This window comes from Solanum pennellii, chromosome 7 (genome assembly GCF_001406875.1).
Source record: "Solanum pennellii chromosome 7, SPENNV200".
Lineage (NCBI taxonomy): Eukaryota > Viridiplantae > Streptophyta > Magnoliopsida > Solanales > Solanaceae > Solanum > Solanum pennellii.
The window spans coordinates 3,066,863-3,089,641 of record NC_028643.1 but is presented as its reverse complement, the minus strand read 5'-3'; the positions used below and the strand labels follow the sequence as shown (position 1 = coordinate 3,089,641).

Sequence of the window (22,779 nt, the reverse complement as noted above, 5' to 3'; positions counted from 1 at the left end):
GTTTCTATAAAAAATATAGAATTACAATTCAAGATTGAGATTATCTCAAATATCTTATTAAGAATAGTCTACTTTGATATGATCACGATCACTTTTGATTATTGCTTCAAGGTGATCAAATTTAAAAAGTTAATAAAATTTCAAAGCATTAAGATATAAACTATAAAAATGTTTAGATTAAAATTTGAGATTTTTATCATAAAACATAGCTACAAATTCCAAATATTATTAAAATCAATTATCAAAAACTTTATAGTATATATAATATAAATAATAATAAAAAAGAGTTGCTATGAAGACTCTTCAACGTGCTACAATGTCCCCGGCCATCTTCTTCAGTCTCGACTGAATTTTCCGTTCAAAAATTCCAAAATCTCAGCTCCGATCGGAATTTCCCAAATATAGCATTTTCCGGCCATGTCGATACAAATTCAAAAGCCACCAAATGAGTCATGGGACTGTATGTTACCTGGCCCACCTTCCCGGAACAACGGTGGATCCGCTGATATTTCTCCCGCCGGCCTATTTGCTTACGCCTCCGGTAGCTCTGTATCCGTCGTCGAAACTCATTCTATGCAACTCGTTACTACTATCCCTCTTCCACCACCGTCCTCTTCTACTACCTCATTGTCCCCTTTCATCACTTCCGTCAAGTGGTCCCCACAGAATCTTCCGCATTTAATCGACGTTCCTCAACATCATCTTCTTCTCGCTGTCGGTGATCGTCAAGGACGAATTTGTTTACTTGATTTCCGGTCTAAATCTCCGACGATTTTCTTTGATACTGGTTCAGGTTCTAAACTTGGGATTCAGGATCTATGTTGGGTACAAACTGGACCGGATTCATGGATCTTAGCTGCTTTATGTGGACCTTCGTTGCTTTCTCTGTTTAATACTTCCACGGGTCGGTGTTTCTTCAAATATGATGCTGCGCCGGAGTATTTCTCGTGTCTACGTCGTGATCCGTTTGATTCGCGGCATTTTTGTGCCCTAGGACTTAAAGGATTTTTGCTTTCAGTGACTGCATTGGGAGATACAGAGAATGATGTGGTGCTTAAGGAACTTCAAATTCGTACGGATACTACTGAATTGCAGAAACTAGAGAGGGATTCATCAACTGGAGGTAATGGAGCTCCGGCATCAGCTACATTTCCGACGTACATTTCGAAATTTGCATTTTCACCACACTGGATGCATTTGATCTTCGTGGCGTTTCCGAGGGAATTGGTAGTGTTTGATCTGCAGTATGAGACAGCACTGTTCTCGTCTGGGCTGCCCCGGGGATGTGGGAAGTTTCTGGAGGTGTTACCTGACTCGAATATTGAAGTTCTGTACTGTGCTCATCTTGATGGAAAGCTCAGTACTTGGCGGCGGAAAGAGTAAGTACTTATAAACTAGAGTATTTCGCATGAAATTCAATTATTTAGTCACTGATTGCTGAAGCTTTACGTGATAGACCTGTGATCTTTTACTTGTTGTGGTATATTGTACTATGCTTATCGTAACTCAGGAACATTTAACCGAGAAGTATGAGTTGCTTTCACTCTTCGATTTTTGTTTTAGGATCACTTAGTGATATGCCAATGGTTGACTATATAGTCCACTATGTTGACTTTTGTATTCGTCCGTCGCGGTGAATCCAATGTTTCCTGTCACAAACTTAGAAGGGTTACTAGTAGTTTTTCTATGTGAGGCAAAACAAAATGTACAAATACTTCAATTCCCAAAGCTTATCCTAACCTGCAGCTGTCTAGATGTTTAGGCTATTGATTCTCATACACAAACATTTATTTTCTTTCCCTGTTGTTTCATGAAGTTAAATTAGAATTATTTTGGTGTTTAAGTTGTACTTCCCGAAAAAACAAAAACAAATGAACATAATTTACTAGCACCTGACAGAGTACCACACAAGAGATAAAATGAGAGCACATACCTGATACCTGTATGGTTTAAACATGTCTCCAACTGCACCGAGTCCATTAGTTCAGTACTATGATGATTAAAGATGATTTAAAAGGGATGAGGGGGAACTAAAATCACATCGAGGGAAATTGTCCCAAAGACCCAGTCTCTTGGAATCACTATGACTTTGCAAGAATAAAACATAATGCAAATAAAGGATATGGGAGACAAGACAACTTTGTCATTGTTGTTATACTTACATTGAGTTCACTGTTTGCTAGGTGTTTCTGAGAAATTATTTTAATCTAGTTAGAAAATTGTAACTCATTGTTTAGAGGTGTGAGATTTGGAGAACCTTTAAGCTAACGTTTGGCCATAGATTTTCAAATATTCTTGGCAAATGTTATTTAGGTGAAAATTGACCATGTGCTTGGCCATAGTATTTGGAAAATATATTTCATCTTTTAGAAAAATATGATTTATATCCATAAGTTTTGAAAACTATCAAAACTAAAACCATAAATTTGTATTACAAGTCAACTGGATCTTCGTTGCAACAAATAACAAGTAGTGCCCATGACAAGAGCAATGTGATAGTTTGGAGTGAGTGCAACAAGCACCATTTCGTACATCATGAAGTAGACAAAGCACATGACTTTGTTACTCTGAGCTGATTGTTCATCAATTTTATCAATAGCCATATCATCATTTTCATATTCACTGAATATTCACCTAAAAAACTATGTAATACAACGCAAATAACTACTATAGAGGGTGTTTTTGTAAAAGATAAAACTTTGGTGAAAAATTTCAATTTTAAAAGATCCCAAATAATGAGATTTGACCCAAATACTAGAAAAAACTAGTATTTGGGATATTTGCCAAATAATGACAAGTTGTATGGACAAACACTATTTGCCAAAATTTTCTCCAAATATTATTTGGGAAATCTAGGGCCAAACTGGCCTTAACATTGGAGAACAATTAATTTTTCTTAAAGAACATTATTGCATCTCAAAACAAGGAATTATGAATACAACTTGATGTGCTTTGTGAAATTAGGCTTGGGTTAACTCACACCCCAAAAGCTAGAAGGAGGATTGCCCAAGTATTACAAGGATTCCACCCATCTTATAACCACCAATGTGAGACTTTTGTCATTCTTCAACACCTCACCTCACGCCTAGTGCTTAACATCTTGTGCGTGAACAATTTTGATTTTGGGGGCCCCAACATTAGGTAAGATAGACCCTGCTCTGATATCGGTGAAATTAGGTCCTGAGCCTAACTCACACCACAAAAGCTAGCTCAAAGAGAGGAGGATTGTTCAAGCCTTATAAGGAGTTTATCCATCTCATTAAACACCAGTGTGGGACTTTTGTTGTTCTTTAACACCCCACCTCACGATTAGTGGTTAGCATCTGGAGGTGAGCAATTTTGATTTTGGGGCCCTAACATTGGATGAGATCACACACTTAAACATAGTATCAGAGCGGGCAGAGGTCCTAGGATCGAATCTAACCGCTACCCAAACTAAAAAGATTTTCCACGTACTTGGCCCATGAAAAAGAAGCCACTTGACTGTATGGAGAGGGGCAAGCCAAAACCTACTCCTAAGAAGTTGCTGGATCGAAGTAGTACATTATACATCTGCCACCTGCAACATTTGTGTGAGGTGTACCGCACTTTGGGTACAAGGTCAGAAATTCCATTCTTTTTTACCACCTAAAATCGAAGAAAAGAAAGAAGGGCGAGGTAAACAAATAAAGAGCTAACTTTCTTTATTATTATGTAAGATTAGAAGGTGCAATATGAATCGGCGCAGGAGTTGCTACAATTGCTTCAGCGGGAGCCACTGCCGGTATTGGAAATGTTTTCAATTACTTATTTCTGTTGCGAGAAATCATTCATTGGCAAAACAATTATTTGGTTATGCCAGGCTACCCTCAGATTCTTCCCTCCAGATATTAATGAGGTGGACGGGAAGGATAGAGCCCAACTTATTATATACGGATACGAATATTCCTTGTCATTTTAATTTTGATATAGTTCCAACAGGCCTATTCTTTGACTCCCCTATAGTGTATAGTATATTCTTTCCATCTTCCTACTAGGATAGATATTCTAACAACAAACTACCTAACTTAGCTAGAGCCTGCACGTGAGGGAGCATGTTGAGAATGTAATTAAATAATTAAAAAGTGTGCTTTCTCTAGCAACTTAAGCTTCTAAATAAGATGGTTACACACTTCAACATGGTATCAAAGCAATTAAATAATTAAAAAGTGTGTTTTGTCTAGCAGCTTAAGCTTCTAAATAAGATGGTTACACACTTCAACATGGTATCAAAGCAGGCATAGGTCATGCGACTGAATCTCACCGCCACCCAAATTAAAAAGAATTTCCACATGCTTGGCCCTGTAAAAGAATTAGGCCTGTACGAGAGAGGGCACGAGAGAGGGCGTATTGAGGATATAATTAAATAATTAAAAGGGTGATCTCTCTAACAATTTAAGTTTTTAGATGAGATAGTCACACACTTCAACATGCTTGAACTAAAACTTTGCAAGCTGATCAAGTCTGGGTTCAATCAGTTCATAGCAGGATTGATTTGTAGGTTGATTGATTTTGGTTTCAATCAGTTCATAGCTGGATTGATTTGTAGCTATCGTGGCATTGTATGAAGTACGCCATGACTTAACTCAGTAGTTATTTGTTTTCTGGTAGCCAGATAAGTTGCTTTTAACTGAATTCACTAACTCATGTGAGCACTCATCTGCAATGCTCTTTTTCATTAGTCTAATGGTTTGTTTTTCGTTACCTTGTAAAACATTTTTTACTTTGTCCTTGTTTCTGCATGATCGTGAGTTGAAACTCTAATTTTCCCATTTTCATAACCTTGCACATATCAAATTTTTGTATTTATGGGAGTTCAAAGGGATAATAATCTGCATGTTGTCACAGCGGAGAGCAAGTGCACACAATGTGTGCGATGGAAGAATTGATGCCCTCAATAGGGACAACCGTTCCTTCCCCCTCAATTCTTGCAGCTGTTATCTCCCATTCAGATGCCGCCTTTCAAACTATTGGCAAGCTTTATTCAGATGCACATCATTCAGCTGATGTGGATTTTGATAATCCATTTGATTTTTGTGATGAATCCCTTGTTTTATCTAAGACGCGTTTAATCACCATTTCTGATGATGGGAAAGTATGGAAATGGCTCCTGACTGCTGAAGGATCCGTAGATATTCAGAAGGACATGTCAAATCCAGATATTGTTGCAGAAGCCAGTAAGTCTGTACCTTCAGAGATTCCCATGGGTCACAACTCTGAGACTAGCACAGTTCCACTGTCAACTGATGCAAATAGAAGCAGGACCTGTCTGTCAAAATCCACTACAAGCCTAGATGAGGTGTCCTTTAAGGTTGGTTAAACTTGCGTAACTTTGGTCATTAAACAATGTTGCATATCAAGTTGCTGGTACAATACAAAACAATTTATGAACAAAACTTTGGTATATAATATATATTGTTGGCATTATTACTTTTAGCCCCCTCCTCTCCAATTGAACACACACAGAGATTAAATATTGATAATAACATAAAAGGGGCGTAGTTTTACTCTCTCTGTTTTTACCTTACAACACTCTCTTGTTACTGGTTATTATATAGATTAGGCAGAATGTCGCTAAAGTTGTAGTTGGATGTCCAATTTTTTTTTAATAAATTGGTGCAGTGAACATACGGGTAAATACATTGAACTTATTGGTTGCATACTAGGATTTAAATGAAGCGACCTACTCAGCCTTTTATAGTTATGCACAAAATTAATATAAAAGTCAAGACTTGCTGTCCTCACTCCTCGGTTAGTTGAGTTGTGTGAGATTTTTCTATTGGGCTTCTGTGCCCAACAAAAAGAGTTGGTTCTATTCCTTGTTCTTTTATAGTTAGTGATAGTTTTGCAAGGTATGCCTTTTTGAGATATACCTGCATTAATAGTGGAGAAAATATTCATTCTGGTCATTCTTACTGGCATGGAGGGCCTCCTTTCATTGGCTGACAGGAAAAAAATGGAAGCGTATCATCATGGGCTTTTAAATAATGATCACTAATAAAATGATGTCTTCTTTTGTCTTAGAATTTTAAGATTTTCCCCCCATCACTGAAGGTTATTTTATTGATTGTAGATTAGTCTAGTTGGGCAGCTTCATCTTCTTTCTTCAGCGGTGACTATGTTGGCTGTACCTTCCCCTTCTTTGACTGCTACTTTGGGACGTAAGTATATTTGTTGACTGCTACTTTTTTTGTATTATACAAATTTATCAAGATTTTGGATGAGGTAGTGCTGGTTTTGCCACTAAATAGCTTACAATCATGAAGGTGGAGGAAACTCTCCAGCTGTCGCTGTTCCGCTTGTTGCTGTGGGAACTCAAAGTGGTACAATAGACGTGATTGATGTCTCTGCCAACGCTGTCAGTGTTAGCTTTGCAGTCCATAACAGTGTTGTCAGGGGATTAAGGTGGCTTGGAAATTCCCGGCTGGTTTCTTTCTCGTACTCACAGGTGACAAATATAAACAGCAAGAAGTTTATTTCCAAGGAGAAACATAATGCTCACATCTTCTCAACCTGTTGAGTGTCTCTTTAGATTTCTATCACCGAGGAATCTTCCACTGTATATTTTTTTCCCTTGCATATAGACTATCATCACAAGTAATATCTATAATATATATTATCATAGTCTATAGAGAGGCATTACGGCACCTCCTAAGATATGATTCTATTTATTTATTTTTCTCAGATTTTCCCCCATTTCCCCTTCTCATTTAATAGTCAGGTGATATGACATCTCTCAGCAGCTAAGATTCTTATAAATCTACTCTTCCAGATTATGCCTTTCATTTTCTTTCAATTATGTCTTTTCATTCCTCTTCTCCTATTTATTTTTGATAATCGTGGTGTTCTAGCCAGCTTGTGTGCACCTCGACTAGTTCCATGAGGCACCTGCTGCCTTCCACCAACTCATGATCTAGGTGACTATCCACCAAGGCTTAGACAAATGAGAAGAAATCACCTAGTGTTTTTGCTTTTGCAGGGAAATGAATCTGAGACCTCATGATTTTCAACCCACTTCCTTGACCACTAGGCCATACCCTTGGGGTTTCCTTTTTCCTATTTGTGGCCCCAAGTCCTTACTTTAGGTAACGAAATAAAATTTCGTATATGTGTACTGGTGTGAAAAGTTATTATGCGTAAGAATCAAATGTAGGGATTTTGTTGAAATTTTCGAGAAAAGAAAATATTTTTCTTCTGAGGAAAGAAAAGAAAATATTTACTGATGTGTTTGAGAGATGATCGGGGAAGAAATATAGAAAATAACTTAAAATGGGTGGAGACAATGTCTTTGCAGAAGAAAGGCGAAAAATGTGTAGGGAAGATGAAGTAACAAAGAAAGAAAGAAAGAGAAAAAGAAAAGCCAAAAGTAAAATTTAAAAAAGAAAAAAAAAAAGGAGAAGAGGGATACAAATTAGTAATCAACTAGTTTGAATTTGACAACTGAAGATCTTAAAAGGAACTACTTGAACACTTCAAATGTATACAATTGAGAAAGGAATAAAAGGGCAACAATTATGCATCCACACTTGTTTCAAAAGTGCTACTAAGAAACTGTATAGGTTGCACCCAAAGGTGTGGCCTAGTTGTTAATGAAGTGATTGAGCCATGAGGTCTCAGGATCAAATCTCAATGGAGACAAAAGCACTAGGTGATTCTTCCCATTTGTCCTAGCCTTAGTGGACAGAGTTAACTCGTAGTTGCTGGTGAGAGGTGACAGGGTATCCGGTGGAATTAATCGAGGTGCATGAGAGCTGGTCCGGACAACACGGTTATAAGAAGCAACAAACTTTATAGGTTAATTTTATTTTCTAAATATCAAATGCTGAGTGCTGACGGAAGAGTTTCTTTTCTGATACCAAGAAATCTCCGAGGGCTAGTTGTGTACAGTTTAAGACTTGGTAGATAATGATTCCACCGTCTACCTTTCTTACTTAAATACCGGTTTTGTAGGTTGTATTGTAGGGTTCGAACCCAAGACGTACGTCACCCACACATCATGCATTGTGGTCTTACCACTAGACCCGAGTCCTAGAGCTGACCTAAGAGTCTTTTTTGCCTTTTAAATTGTTTAAATTTTGCTGTATTAAAATGTGAAGAATGCTCTTTTAAATTTGTCAAGTTGGTCCTTAGATTTTCTTGAAAGGAATATTTCCAAGGCAAATGTTAAACACAAGAATTTACAGTACCTATTTTTTGGTTGGAATTAAGGTTGATATTGATATCCACTAATTAAAGTTGCTAAAATTTTGCAGTGTAATATTTTATGGGCTAATTCTCTTTGTAGTTCAATTGTTGTGAAAACCTTTTGGATGCAAGAGCTGTTTCAAACTTTTGCTTTTGGATTTTGTTTGCTGTGGTGTTGTGGCTACTTAAATTTATATTCACTTAAGGTTATGTTTTGACTTGACTTTTTGGTTAAGTATTTCAAAGTTTAAGTTATGCAAATTGCTGTTGTGTTTAAGTTTTAAACTTGTATGTTTAGATTGTCTTTCGAAGAAAAAATAAAATTATTTTTATTTTCGGAAAAACCTTGTTTTTTTTAGTTAGATTAGGACTTGAGAATTTTAAAGGATCATTTCATTAATTAAAGAAATCTTTTGCAACCATGTGAAGTATAGGCATATTCACTAGTTTCAATATAAAAAAGACTGGTCTCATACAGAATCTTCATTTTGGACTTCAGGGTACAGAAAAAGCAGGTGGCTACATCAATAGGCTCGTTGTGACATGTCTTCGAAGTGGACTCAATCGACCATTTCGTGTTCTGCAGAAACCAGAGCGAGCACCTATTAGAGCTTTAAGGGCTTCATCTTCCGGCAGGTGCATTTGTGAACCTGTCAATATTGTGTGCAATAAAAGATGAAATGCTTTTGTTTTTCTCGATTCAATAGTGTTAGCGAGATCTTTACTCTATATTACCAGGAGTAGTTAAGCTTTGGTGAAGAATTTTAGTATTGTACTAATTTTATTATAAGAGACATGTATGTGCTAGGGAATGGGATTCAGTATTACAAGGTATCCCTGCCAGCCCATGTATTTAAAGACATTACTGTTATTGACTTGTGAAACATGGAAATAAGTTTTTCTAAATTTGTAAATAAAAAGCATTTTCTGAAAAAAGAAATGTCGAGAGACAAATAAGTCAGTCTCTTCCTCCTGTTCTCCATTAATGATGCACTTCAAATTGTTTTAATACAAGCTCATTCTTTTTTTTGTGTTTTTGAAACTTCTAGACGAATTACAGCTTTGTGGCCATGTATTACTCCTCTACATTGTTTTTTCTATTGGTAACGTTTGCATTGTTTATAAAGAACAAAATTGGAGTGGGGAATTCGGGAGGTTGTTTTCCAGGCTTGCACCATGACTGACCCTCTTCTTCCATTCCTAAACCCATTTAGATCATTGAGAACACATGTAATCTTATAAGCGCAGCATAATTGCTTGGGAAAGGGAATTCTAAGGAAACTCTTTGGGACTTATTTAGATTATATACCGAATGGGTATTGATTTTCTCTTTGCTTTCTACATAACTGTGATATAAGTGATTGCTTCTAGCTAATGATTTGTTCCAACAAATGTGGATTTACTCACCATGTGTGTTCTCTTTATTCCGCATCTTATCCTATGTCCTTTTTATCATTTCTCATTGATCTGATAAAAGTCTTTGATGTTGCCTAAGCTTTTAAGCCTAAAAATGGTCTCTGTCATGTAGGTACCTATTGATTTTGTTTCGTGATGCACCAGTAGAAGTTTGGGCTATGACTAAGACACCAATCATGGTAAATATGTTCTTTCTCTTATTCTCGCCATGATTCATCTCAAGTAAAATATGGTTCCCGCTTGTTTCAATTAATGTTTGGATCTTGAGATAGCATTTTTGAAATTAATGAAAGTATTGTGGATCCATTTCGAAAAATGAAGGTATCGTGGATTGTAAGTTGACCCAACTAATGAGATTAAGGCGTAATATTTTATCAAACTGTGGATTCTAAGTGCTCTGAAGTTGCTCATAGCGAACACAGTTACTTCCCTACCCTTTACTTTTATAACAATGGTATCCGGTTAGTAAAAGTGCACCTCAGCTATTCATTTAAGTACTTGTTACCAACCCACAACATACATATATGTATGCTGCCACAAGGCCTAGGCAGATAGATCACTTAGTCTTTGTTTTTTTTTTTTGTCTTTTATCTTTTGTCTATTGTCTTTGCTGGGAGTTGAACTGTTCTCCAAGGTTTTCCCTAATTTCATTGACAGCTAAGCCACAACTTTGGATGAAAGGTACTTCCCCACCCTTAACGGAAAAAGGAAAAGAAAAATTGTTTGTTTTACATCCTCTTTCTATGAGAACTGTGGAGTTCTTGCATGTCAAAACTTTACTTGTAGCTCAAAGAACGTCTTTCTAGATTAAGATAAGAGTTGTTTTTCGAAGATTCTATTAATAAAGAATCTTTTAGGATCTTGGTTGATTTTAGGATGTAGGACTTCATGGGTGATTGTATAATCTTCTAACCAATTCTATCAGAATGATCAACCATCTTATATTTTGGTATAGTCGTTGAGAATAAATTAAGAATATAAAGTGTGCTCTGCTCTCAATAAAAGCTTAAGCTTTTAGATGAGATGATTACGCATTTCAACATGGTATCCGAGACATGTCCACCCAAGTCTTATTTCACCCGATGGTGGCCTCATCTTATATTATATATGCTCCAAATGTCCAATTATGGGCGTGCGGAGGGGGTGTTGAGTCCCACAATGGAGTATTGTGAAGAGGTGATTAGATGGGATTACAAAGGATATGACTCTAGATTGGAAGATATGAACGACAAAGATTAGGGTAGAAAGTTAGTATGTATTCGATTGTTGTTTAGTTTTCCTTATCAATATTATTATTATTACTCTCCTACTATCCTATTCTTCGATTTTATTATTACTTGTTGTTTCCCTTGCTTTGGTTATCTTATTATTGATATTTGCTATTGTTCTTTTCCCCATTAGTTTTAGCATGACTTCTTCACTACTGTATTTTCTTTCATACCCAATTTTTATTTCAACTGAGGGTCTATTGGAAACAAACTCTCTACCTTCACAAGGTAGTGGGGTAAGATTGTGTACACACCACCCCTCCCCGGACCCCACTTGTAGGATTGCAATGGTCATGTTGTAGTTCTCTCCAAATTTTCAATAAATTAGTGAGTAGTGACAAAGAAAAGCTTTAGGAATGAGTAATTCCGAGAATTATAGCCAACAGAGATAGAATTGTAGAAGAAAGAGAGAAGAGCATGATATTATTCATGAACGAATAGCAATGTACATCAAGTACTGTATTTATACAATTGGGAATTTCATCTACATAGATGATAGTTCCTAACCAGCTTTGTGACACATGAGCAGTGTTAACTGTTTTCCTGAAAGTACTAACTGCCTAACCTATTTTGTGACACATCAGCTCCTAACTGAATTGACTTCTAATTAACTTCTAATTCCCTATCTTAAGCCTCCAACCTTGTATAAATACCCCCTGTTCGAAGACCATGGTCATCAAAAAGAAGAAGGAAAAGAAAAGCTTTAGGAATCTAATATCCAGGTTAGTTATGAAAAGATCAGCTTCTCTCACTTCATGCTGCAAACCTCTTCACACTTAGGCAGTTGGGCTTTTGAAAAGATGCTCCCATGGAAAAACACAGCGTTTTTATCAGGTTTTGAAACGTGGAATTTGAACTCCTTGCCATTTAGGATTTGGTTACCATGCAATTCAGTGTCAGTCCCTTGTTCAGTCATGTGCTGTTTCTGTATCTAACACGTCAAATTACTTGTGAAAACTTATTCAACATATTGAATTGGATCTAACTGGATTCTGAACTTACCTTGTGGAAATGATGACCATATGCTTGTAGCCACCCTAGTGTCACCAGTACTCCTGAAAAAGCCGACTAAGTTAATCCCGCTTGCCTGATGGTTCCTTGTTTATTTTAGGATGTTCTTTCACAAGTATAAATGTATAATTGAAGTACAGTTAGAAAATAACATCTTTTTGTCTGCCTGGTTGGCGTTAATCTGCCATTGCATTATTTATTCTTTACTTTCCAACTTTTATTGTATTATATTTTTCAATGCAGCTTAGATCACTAGCTCTCCCGTTCACTGTGCTAGAATGGACTCTTCCAACAGTACCGCGGCCATTGCCTAAAGATCGTCCTGCCGTAGCGTCAACAGAGACATCCTCCCCAACAAAAGAAGCAGTTGCAGCAGCAGATGCTAGTGAGCTCAGTTTACTTGATTTTTCACGCATTACTTAAGTACATATTTCCTTATCTGACTTACAAAATGATGTCTTCTATGACTGTTGTTTTTTGTGAATGTTGATACTTATGGAGTAAAATTTGACTGCAGAAGGAGCTGGGACAGATGGATCTCAAGATGAATTTTCAGAAAGTTTCTCTTTTGCACTAGTCAATGGTGCACTTGGAGTTTTTGAGGTTCATGGTCGAAGGATCCGTGACTTTAGGTATTTTCTTCTAATGTTTATAAAACAACGATAGTCAATTAGTTAGCATTTGGTGGGCTAACTGTCTAAGTTGATATTTTTACTATGGTCTTGTAGAATTAGTTACAAATATTTCCCTTCTGATTTCATTTTACCAAGTAATATTATATCCAATCAAAATTTCGGGGGTGGTAGGGAGTGTTTGAATGCATGGTCAAAGCAATGGAAGAGCAATTGACTTTTTATTGTTATAGCCCGGTAGATAATGTGAAGGTATAGTGATCCTTTATCAAAAGTAAATATTTTGATTTAACGATTGAATCAGTATTATGAAGCAATATGGATTTGGCAAAGGGCTAACCTTAAGATTAGTTTCCTCTGTCCTTTCTCTCTCTCTCTCTCTCTCTGTATGTGTGCAATATTTGTCTTTCAAGTTGGGCAGAAACTAATTATATCTTTTTATATTTCAATTTTAAAATACTGAAAGGTTCTTTTGTGGATCAAAGAATGCTGAGTCTTTGTAATCTGCTTAAGCTACACCTACAAGCAGTCAGCTGCTAAATGGACACTTCTGATCCTTGCCTATATGCTGGGAACAAGCTGATTATATAATAAGAATTTAAATGTGCATCCCTGTGGCCTACTAGCAATCAATGTAATTGATTAAATACTTTTCGTGAACCTTTGCTTTTCCTTGAGTTCTGAGCTCCGGTTTGTAGCTTTATTTATGACTTGCTAACAAAAATAAGGACTTCATAATGTTTGTTCAATTGTATAGCAAATTTCTGTTCTTTTGTTATGAGGTATGTGTTGCAGAGAGTGCAAGGTATCAGATTATCAGTGGTCTCTTTTATGTGTCATTGTGTATCATCTAGCAAGAAAGAAAATTTATTAATAAATAAAGAAAATTTCTGTATTATCAATTTTTGTTAGGTTCAAAGGTAAGTAAAGATGCCAAGTTTCTGAAACAATCTAAAATAGAAGTGTAGGTCACTTTTGAGGAATATACAAAGTTACCAGTTTTAAAAAAATAAGTGTAGGTCACATGTTTTTTTCACCTTCTTTAAAGTGTAGCCTGGGTGAGAGCGAAAATCAGATTACCTTACCTTTGAATCTGCTTACCTCCTTCAATGTCTTTGTTCTGCTATCAGCTGTACAATTGTACCTCACATAACGTTGTCATTTTTCTAGACCAAAGTGGCCTTCATCTTCATTTGTTTCATCTGAGGGATTGGTGACGGCAATGGCCTATCGTCTGCCTCATGTGGTATGCCGTGTGTTCTTTTTACATCGAAGTGTCACTTGCTGTCTGATTGCTTATCTGTTAACAAGGTTGGCAGTGATGCATCCGTTCTGTAGGTTATGGGCGACAGGTCAGGAAACATTCGCTGGTGGGATGTTACTACTGGACAGTCGTCCTCATTTAACACCCATAGGGAAGGCATTCGTAGAATCAAGTTCTCACCAGTTGTTCCTGGAGATCGTAGTCGTGGGCGTATTGCCGTTCTGTTTTATGATAATACATTTTCGGTATTTGATCTGGTAAGCGAGAAATTCCCCTTGTTGATTTCTTTGCATCTGCCTCAATATTCTGAGTGCATTTGTTTCCTCCTCTATGGAAGTCGACATACCTGAAAATTTTTATAGTTTTCCCCATCTTAGAAATACAGATTATTGATAGTTTTGCTGTTGATTAGGAGAATATATTTCCAGCTCTTTACCTTTGTTAAAAAAAAAAAGAGAATATATTTCCAGTAGTATCAGAATCCCATTACTGCTTCATTTCGTATAGTGATTCCTTATCTGTACAACAACATACCCAGTGTAATTCCATAGGTGGGGTCTAAGGAGGGTGGGTGTGTATGCAGCCTTACGCCCTTACCCTACCTAGTGAAAATAGAGAGGCTGTTTCCGTCTTTCTGATAGATACTTGGCTTAAGTAAAGCATAATAAAATCAAGTATGAAAAGGGAGATTCAAAGTGCAACAGACATGCTGAACATAACGGAGAAGAGAACAATAGAAACAACACATAATACGATAACTAAAGCAAAGGGTGATTCCTTATTTGTAGTCTTATCTTATTTAGATCCATAATACTTGAATAACTGAACTTCCTATTACCCTTCCCTCAAGTTCTTTGCATGGGTTCCGCCTGAAGTCTCGATGATTAGCTGTTCAAAGGTTATCTAAAAGTCTGGCACATAGTTCTAATTGCTTCTAAACTATATTACATTTCTCATTTGCAGGACTCACCTGATCCATTAGCCAATTCACTTTTACAACCTCAATTTCCTGGAACTCTTGTATTGGAGCTTGATTGGTTGCCTTTGCGATCAGATAAGAATGATCCACTGGTGCTATGCATCGCTGGAGCTGATAGCAGCTTTCGCCTTGTTGAAGTCAATATGTATGTTCCTACAAGCTTACTATTCTGTTTCATTATCTGTTTTATCTGTTCTCCCAGGTTGTAAAATAAAAATTCAGTAACAATTGAAACGTACAAATCTGATGGGGTAGGAAGCAGCTTGTGTGCTCTAGACTCTGGAATAATTGCTCTGTAGGTTAATGAAATTTCTTGTCCTGCTCCTAGATGCGGAGTTACAGATAAAGTAATACTTCTCTGGAGCCTTCATAAAAAGAAAGAAAGTAAATGCTTGTCTGAATAATTGCTCTGTAGGTTAATCAAATTTCTTGTCCTGCTCCTGGATGCGTAGATACAGATCAAGTAATACTTACCTGGAGCCTTCATAAAAAGAAAGAAAGTAAATGCTTGTCTGGAGTTGCCAGAAGAGTCCTTTATCTTGGTTTCTGCTTCTTTTTCCATAAGTTTGCATTCGTGCTTAGGAGTTGGGACGAGTTTATCATGATTTGATTGGTTATTTTGCTACGTGATGCTGTTTCAATTTGTTTTATTGCTAGTCCTTTCCAAGAAGCTTGATTTTAATTATTTGGTATTCTGATTGTCTCTCTTTCACACACTTTTTTGAGGGAAATTGGCTTTAATTTGAGTTACTATTACCTGCTACATTTAAAAGAATCCTGACACTGTAATAAGTTACCAGAAATTGTTAAAGTTCCCCACATTAGCCTTTAAAACTAACGAATGCTAGTCCCCGTATAACACATATGGAGAACAAATTAAGTGACTCTGCGGTTGCGTCTCTTATTGAGCACTTTATACTCTTGGAGGCAGAAATATGATGTTTGCAGTAGAAATTTGAAATACTTCAACTTGATGCAATTTCTTTTACTTTCTCCAATAACCCAAAAATAATTATCTCACTTGTTATAATTCAACCTTTTGTCTATTCTAGATGGATTTATTTTTCAGAGTTCCTGGTTTCTGACTTGTATATATTTATAAAACTTTTTTTTTTTTGCTTATGCAGGAGTGACAATAAAATGATCCATGGTTCCCAAGTTCGACCAGTCAAAGAAAGATTTCGACCAGTGCCTTTGTGTTCTCCCATATTACTACCCACGCCACATGCCCTGGTAACTTTGCTTTTCCTTTTCTCCACAAAGCATGCTAAACTAACATAGATTGGATGCTTTATTGAGAAGAATATTTAAATTTGTTAAGTGTCTCAAATTAGTTGATGGAATCTGTTGTTGCCTCCTTCCTTAGATGGTCTTGGAGATTTGTGACCTCATAGATAGCTTGTGAAGTCAAGTTAGGACAAAGGTCCATTTATCTTATCAATTTATCATAGCCAGACTGATCCTACTGTTGTGTTATCTAATGTTGGCCTATGTTATATTATTCACGTTTTGGAACTCCAGTCTTTGTGTGTCTCCGGTTAATGGTTTCCTATACTAATTGAGGGGATGAGCAGTTTTTTACTTGTATGGGACTATGGTCTAGGAGAACCCTCACTTGAAAAGCAACCTTTTAGGGTGTCAAGCTCAAAGTCCAATCAAAATTAACTATTTGGTTTGAGGTTATTAAATTATTACAATTGTCAGTTCTTTCTTTGGCATGCAACACATCCTTTGGCTTTATTTTTGGTAAACAATTTTCATATCGAAGTTGGAAATAAATATTTTGTTACCTCTTCGTTATTTTCTTCTGGCTATTGCAGGCATTACGTACAATCTTACAGTTAGGTGTGAAGCCATCATGGTTTAATACATGGAGTACAACCACAGATGACGCGAACCACCAAGTTCCTGGAACTCCGACATCTGGAGATCTTCGTAACCACATGATTGAATCACCCCGCATTGGTGATACTGTAGTGCCTGAGATGCTTCTCAAAGTACTGGAGCCTTATCGCAGAGAAGGTATTATTTTTGTGTAATATCATATTATGTTATTGGATATATTATCTAGCAGCATTTACACTTAAACTTTGCATAAAGGACTGTACACTTGGTGAAGTATTTAACATGTTTCTACGTCTGTTACTCAAGGGTGCATACTTAATGATGAGATGGTTAGACTCTATGCTGGTCTAGTGGATAAAGGTTCTGCAGTAAGGTTTGCCTTTGCTGCTGCTATATTTGGGGAACCCATGGAAGCTCTTTTCTGGCTGCAATTACCGCGAGCTTTAAACTACTGGATGAAAAGATTGACTAACAAGTCTCCAGCAAGAGTCCCTCAATCAGCTTCCACGTCAGAACTTGATGAAGTATCTATGTTAAATAGGATATCATCAAAGGGAAAGTCGGGGACCGAAACGGGGAAAAATAATTCTTTGGTTAGTTTTATCAAATAATTCTGCTGAATGTTCATGAAACAGATAATCTGCTCATAGAGTCATAGTGTGACCTCTTAACTGTGTGTCTTCTCTCCAATCTCTCAGGAATGGTTTTTCACCTTCTAAGTTAAGTACCTTCAGTGGCTTGTTAAAAAAAAATAGAAGAAGAAGAAAGGAATTAGGTGCCTTCAATTCTATTCCCAGGATATATGTGAATCTTATGACTTCTCTCTGGCAGGGAAATGGTCAACTTCAGCTGATGGCCTTTGAACAAGAAGAGTTGTGGGGGCGTGCTAATGAGCAGATTCCTTGGCATGAAAAGCTGGAAGGAGAAGAGGCAATTCAAAACCGTGTGCATGAGTGAGTGTCCTCTATATAACTGGTCTATTTATATCTTCTTATGCCAACACACCAACATTGTTGGTCAATGAGGTTGACAGGGTTGGCCTAGTTTAGTTTGAAACTTGTACACCCTCCAATCTGTAAGTAGTAAACATGAGAATATTTAACTTTGTTAATTGTCAAGGCAGGAAATAAATTTAAACTAACAGTCAAGAAACTACACCAAAATCAGAAAGAAAAAAGAGAAGCAATAACTAGAGGCCAAGAAATGGATGACCACTGCAAAGAGATAACTGAAACTTAAGGCAAAACAACAAGAAGTACTCTGGACCTTATAGTAATCTGAAACTACGCAGAAAAGCAGAGAACAAGAAGAAAGAAGAAACTAGAAAGATGGATCAACCAGATAGGTTTCAGAAACAATAACCAGAACATCAAAGAAAGAGAATGAGAGAGATAGAACCTGGTCATTAGCATTACCATCCAAGTGATGAAGTCCAGAATACTACTGATGCATACTGTCATAAGCTTCAACATATTAGTGATTGAATGATGAATCCCATCTTGCTTTTATTTGCTCTTCTGAAATATTTACATTGTTGAGTGTCTACATGGAGGAGCTCAGATTGCTAAAATGAGAAGGGGTGTGTGTGATATCTCTTAATGTATCCCTAGTGGTTGGACTGAATGCAGATGCTTTTGAAATGATTGAGAGTTACATTTCTTAAAGAAGAAACAGAATCACGAGTCTATTTATTGCAAATATTCCTGGAAATCTCACCAGTCCCTGAAACTAGTGACGTAACAGAACCAGTGTCATTTATTACTCTCTTTAGGAACAACAGAACATATAAAGGAATCATTTTTCTTAAGAAAAGAACAGATAAAGGAATCAAGAATTAGGGATTTCATCATATGAAAATTAATATCTGGCCTTCACATGCATTTCATTAGGTGACTGCCATTTGACCTTGAATCGTTGAATAAAATAGTTTTGTTTCCGATTACCAGATTAGTATCGATTGGAAACCTAGAAGCTGCTGTCAGCTTACTGCTCTCCACGCCTCCAGAGAGCTCATATTTCTCTGCAAATGCATTGCGTGCTGTTGCCCTTTCTTCAGCTGTATCAACGTCTTTACTTGAGCTGGCTGTAAAGGTGCTTCTTCCTTTCAATGTTTCATTGTACCTTTTCCAGATAAATTCCTTCTCTTTCATTGTGTTGGTGTCTTTGTTAACTCACTTGTTGTGGTGCTTGTGTAGGTTGTTGCTGCCAATATGGTGAGAACAGACCGGTCCTTGTCTGGAACACATCTTCTTTGTGCTGTTGGCAGGCATCAAGAAGCTTGTTCTCAGGTAATGTTCTCCATACGTTTTCTCTTGTTAATGATCTTTGATCGATTGATGCAAAAGTTATATGCCTTCATTGTATTAAACTTTAATGGGCTAGATTTATCGACTATCTGCAGTGTACTTGTTGCAGATTGAGCTTGATGCATGATTAAATCTTATAGCATCTTGATCTATTCACTTATCTTTCCTACTTGGTGGAACTATTCACTGTCTTGTCTGGCTCTATGTTCTTTCAGGCTGATTCTGCATGTTGAAAATTGCGACTAGCTTAATAAATGATATATGTATGATCTATACACAAATATTGTATATATGTATGTGTGTATGTATAGGTCGGGGCTTCTTTTTCCACCATGTTAAATCATTATTGATCTTCTAAAAGGAAGTGAAAAAGTATGTGATGTGTATAAATTGTGCTTGGTATGGTGGACTTCTTTTTTCAGAAAATCATTTTCCAGTGGGAAAGGAGGACACTAGTAAGGTTTTTCCTGAGTTATTGTAGTATTAGTACTTCTGTCCCTATGTTATTAAACCAGGCACCTTGAACCTTTAATTAAACTAAAGGTTAAATTTTGGTCCTTAAACTGACGGAAGTCAACTGACAGTAATCCGTATCAATGAAAAATGCTGGTTTTATTGCGCTACTTCAAGGTCAAATATGGTATTTTACCATCTAATAGACTGGAGAAATGTTTCTAGCCCTGTTCTTATCTAGTGATGAAAAATTTCCCAAATCCTACAGTTGAATTATGAGCAAAATGTTTGCTGCCCTGAAGGGTGCTCGTAGTAATTGTGATAAAGAGGATAAAGATGAGTTGTTGTATAAGAAGTAAGAACCAAGACTTACAATGTCAATTGTACAATTGCACATTATCTGAAGTAAGCTGAAGCATGGCCTTGAATGAGATTTTGCCCATTGGAGATTTTACTAGTATGAAATTTCGAATTCCTTTTGATCTTAGTGAGTGTGTTGAATTAATTAGCTCCTTTGTGAGGATATTTGACGAGGAAACATTGTTAAAGTCCTTGCAGTCTTCTGTCAACTATTGGAAAGCGCTGTCTATGAAGTTTTGGGTGGAATGTGACAGGGATGATGAATAGCACAATTAATTTGAAACTCATTTTGACTCCACAAGACAATCACTTGTTGAGTTACTCCTGTGGATTGGAAGGGAGACGATATTTATTGATAAGAGTGGAAGTGCAGTTCTCGATTTTGTTGCTAGCATCCACTTTCCATCATGGTGAAATTGGAGACAGTAACTGCAGCATGCCTGGAAATTACTGGTTGTATATATGCTGCTTGGACTCTTAAAAAATACCGCCGGTTTTGTGTTTGACTCCAAAACTATCTATTTTTGGAGGATCTGACACAGGTGTGGCAGCATTTTTGGAGGGTCTAATCAACATGGTTCCAATCGAGGTCAAACGCACTTAGTCCAATAATAAGGAGAATTTTCTTTAGAATAAGGCAGCAACTTATGGGCCAAAATTGCTTTTTCCTTGTGGGTATTTTTTTTTAAGAAATGTTGTTTCCACCAAAATCGGGACAATGACTTCCCATTGCTTTTGGGAAACATCATTCTCTTTTGCAAATATCCCAACCTTTACTCATTATCACTTGCTTTGACCAACTTTTGGACCTTTTTGTTAATTTTCATTTGAATACATTATTATCAATATGTAGAATCAAAGATATCACCAAAACACTATCAGCAAAATCTTACACTTCAACGTTTAAGATGTGACAGTTACACCTATACCTTACCAAACACCAGAAAATTATCCAGAAAATGTTTTTCCAGGGTAAAACATTTTGTCACTGAATATTTTCATTTGTACCAAACGCGCCCATAGCTGTGTCGTGTTTTCATCTTTGTAGTCCTCTAACTAGGGCATCTTCTATAGTTGCTAACGTGCTACAAGTTTTACCTCTTACTAATCTATTTTTCTGAGAATTCTTCCTTTCATTAGCCATTATAAATGGACTTGCACAGATTTTGCAACTCCAATAACATGGCACATTTCATATTTCTCTACTTGTTGGTTAATTTCATGTTGTATCTATTTGGCAGTTACAAGATGCTGGATGCTGGACTGATGCTGCAACATTAGCTGCAACACATCTTAAAGGAACTGATTATGCAAGGTTAGTACCTATCTCTGATAGCAAAGAACATGGAAGTTCTATAACCACTATGATTTGCTTTGTATTATACTTGTCGAAAATGAAGAACTTAAAATTTCGGTCCTGCAGGGTGTTGCTGAGGTGGGCTCAGCATGTTCTTCATTCTGAACACAACATTTGGAGGTATCATCTTTTCTTCATATCTTATTTTCCAGAAAACAGATGGTTCCCTTAATTAGTAATAACTCAATGCAGGGCGCTGATCTTGTATGTTGCTGCTGGTGCACTGCCAGAGGCGTTAGCTTCTCTTCGTGGGGCACAACAACCAGACACAGCAGCCATGTTTATACTGGCTTGCCAGGAAATCCATAGTGAATATCTATCTAGCTTGGATGATGAATTAAGATCTTCAGATAAGTTGGTTAACTTGCCGGGACTGAACCCAGAAAGTGAAGATGTCCATGCAGTTGGTGAATACTATGGACAATACCAGAGAAAACTGGTCCATCTTTGCATGGACTCCCAACCTTTCTCCGACTGAGAAAACTTTGCTGGTATTCCTTTTACAACGTGTCTTAAGATCTCGAGTCATCAGAACAAGCTTCCCATCTTTAACCATACATTTGAGCTAAAAACTCTAGACATTTAAGCGATTGTCATAAAATGCCAAGACCCTAGCCCAAACTACAGTTTTGCTTCAGCTCAGATTGAGAAGACTTGGCCTGTCAAATTAAAGAGAAGTAATTGCAGTTCTTTGGTGGTCAACCATTGCAGAATTGACGATGCTTTCAACCTGGTTGCAGTTGTTCTTGACATGTATACGACTCACAATTTCATACAACTGAGACGCGTTTTGTGCCATAATACACGTCCTTTGGAAGCTAGCCACATTGCAAGATCAATTCTTTTGTATTAGAATGGAACTGCTGTAAATTTATTTATTGATTGAATATGTAGCAGTATTGAGTTATTCAGTTCATACGTTCCTTGTATGGTTCCTAATTTCCTTATTGAAACATTAAATTCCTCTATTATGAGATTCATATTTCTCTGTTTGAGACTTCTATAGATTATAGTCCATAATGAGCTAAATTAATCATTTCAATGTGTCTAGAAGTATAAGCTAAGAGTGTGCGTGTTAAAATTACTCCCTCCGTTTTAAGTTGTTTGATTTTAACTTTGTATAAAATTTAAGAAAGGAGAAAAAACTTTTGAATTAGTTGTTTTCAAATTAAAAATATTTTGTAATCTAGTGGTTTTCAGCATATCAATATTGAAAACTAATGTTAAAGAATTGCTGAAAAATTGAAGTTTCATTCTTTTTTACAAAAATTAACTATAAACAAAAGGAAAGAGAAACAACTTGAGATGGAGGATGCACTAAAATTTTAACATACATTTGAACCAATAACATAAAAAATATAATAGTTTTAGAGAAGAGAAGTTCAAAGGCTTAACTCATTAACTATTCTGATTAGCAATTTATATTTAGCATAAAGAATACTATAATATTTGGTAACCAAATATGCATATCCTTAAATTGCTTTAAATAAAAATTCAATTGTTATTATGAATCACTAAATTATAAGAAAATAATGACTTGCATTACAAGAATGATATATTATGTGTAGTGTAACAACTAAAAATACAAAATAATTATCAGTCTATGTACACAAAAGCAGGAGCGACTTAAAGGGTGAGTGTCACACGGGCATATTACTTTACCTAAATTTTGTGTAAGAGGCTAGC

At 36.5% G+C, this 22,779-nt stretch overlaps 1 protein-coding gene across 3 annotated transcripts; it reads left to right on the top strand.

Annotated features, from left to right (window-relative positions):
- Nucleotides 1-278: 278 nt before the first annotated feature.
- On the top strand, nucleotides 279-22,085 carry LOC107026090 (WD repeat-containing protein 11). 3 transcript variants are annotated; one of them, XM_015226941.2, is made up of 20 exons: nucleotides 280-1,379; nucleotides 4,867-5,329; nucleotides 6,092-6,179; nucleotides 6,285-6,466; nucleotides 8,702-8,838; nucleotides 9,731-9,797; nucleotides 12,141-12,282; nucleotides 12,415-12,529; nucleotides 13,700-13,775; nucleotides 13,868-14,050; nucleotides 14,757-14,917; nucleotides 15,900-16,005; nucleotides 16,593-16,794; nucleotides 16,924-17,210; nucleotides 17,449-17,570; nucleotides 18,564-18,708; nucleotides 18,813-18,905; nucleotides 20,978-21,051; nucleotides 21,160-21,213; nucleotides 21,286-22,085. In XM_015226941.2, the coding sequence occupies exons 1-20, from the start codon at nucleotides 418-420 to the stop codon at nucleotides 21,569-21,571; spliced, it is 3,945 nt and encodes a 1,314-aa protein (XP_015082427.1). In that variant the 5' UTR covers nucleotides 280-417; the 3' UTR covers nucleotides 21,572-22,085. The 3 variants fall into 3 exon arrangements, with proteins under 3 accessions (XP_027774162.1, XP_015082428.1, XP_015082427.1); XM_027918361.1 differs by lacking the exons at nucleotides 18,564-18,708; nucleotides 18,813-18,905; nucleotides 20,978-21,051; nucleotides 21,160-21,213; nucleotides 21,286-22,085 and adding an exon at nucleotides 17,741-18,448 and having other exon boundaries at nucleotides 279-1,379; XM_015226942.2 differs by lacking the exons at nucleotides 17,449-17,570; nucleotides 18,564-18,708; nucleotides 18,813-18,905; ... (1 more) ...; nucleotides 21,160-21,213; nucleotides 21,286-22,085 and adding an exon at nucleotides 17,316-17,374 and having other exon boundaries at nucleotides 279-1,379.
- The last annotated feature ends 694 nt before the right edge of the window (nucleotides 22,086-22,779 follow it).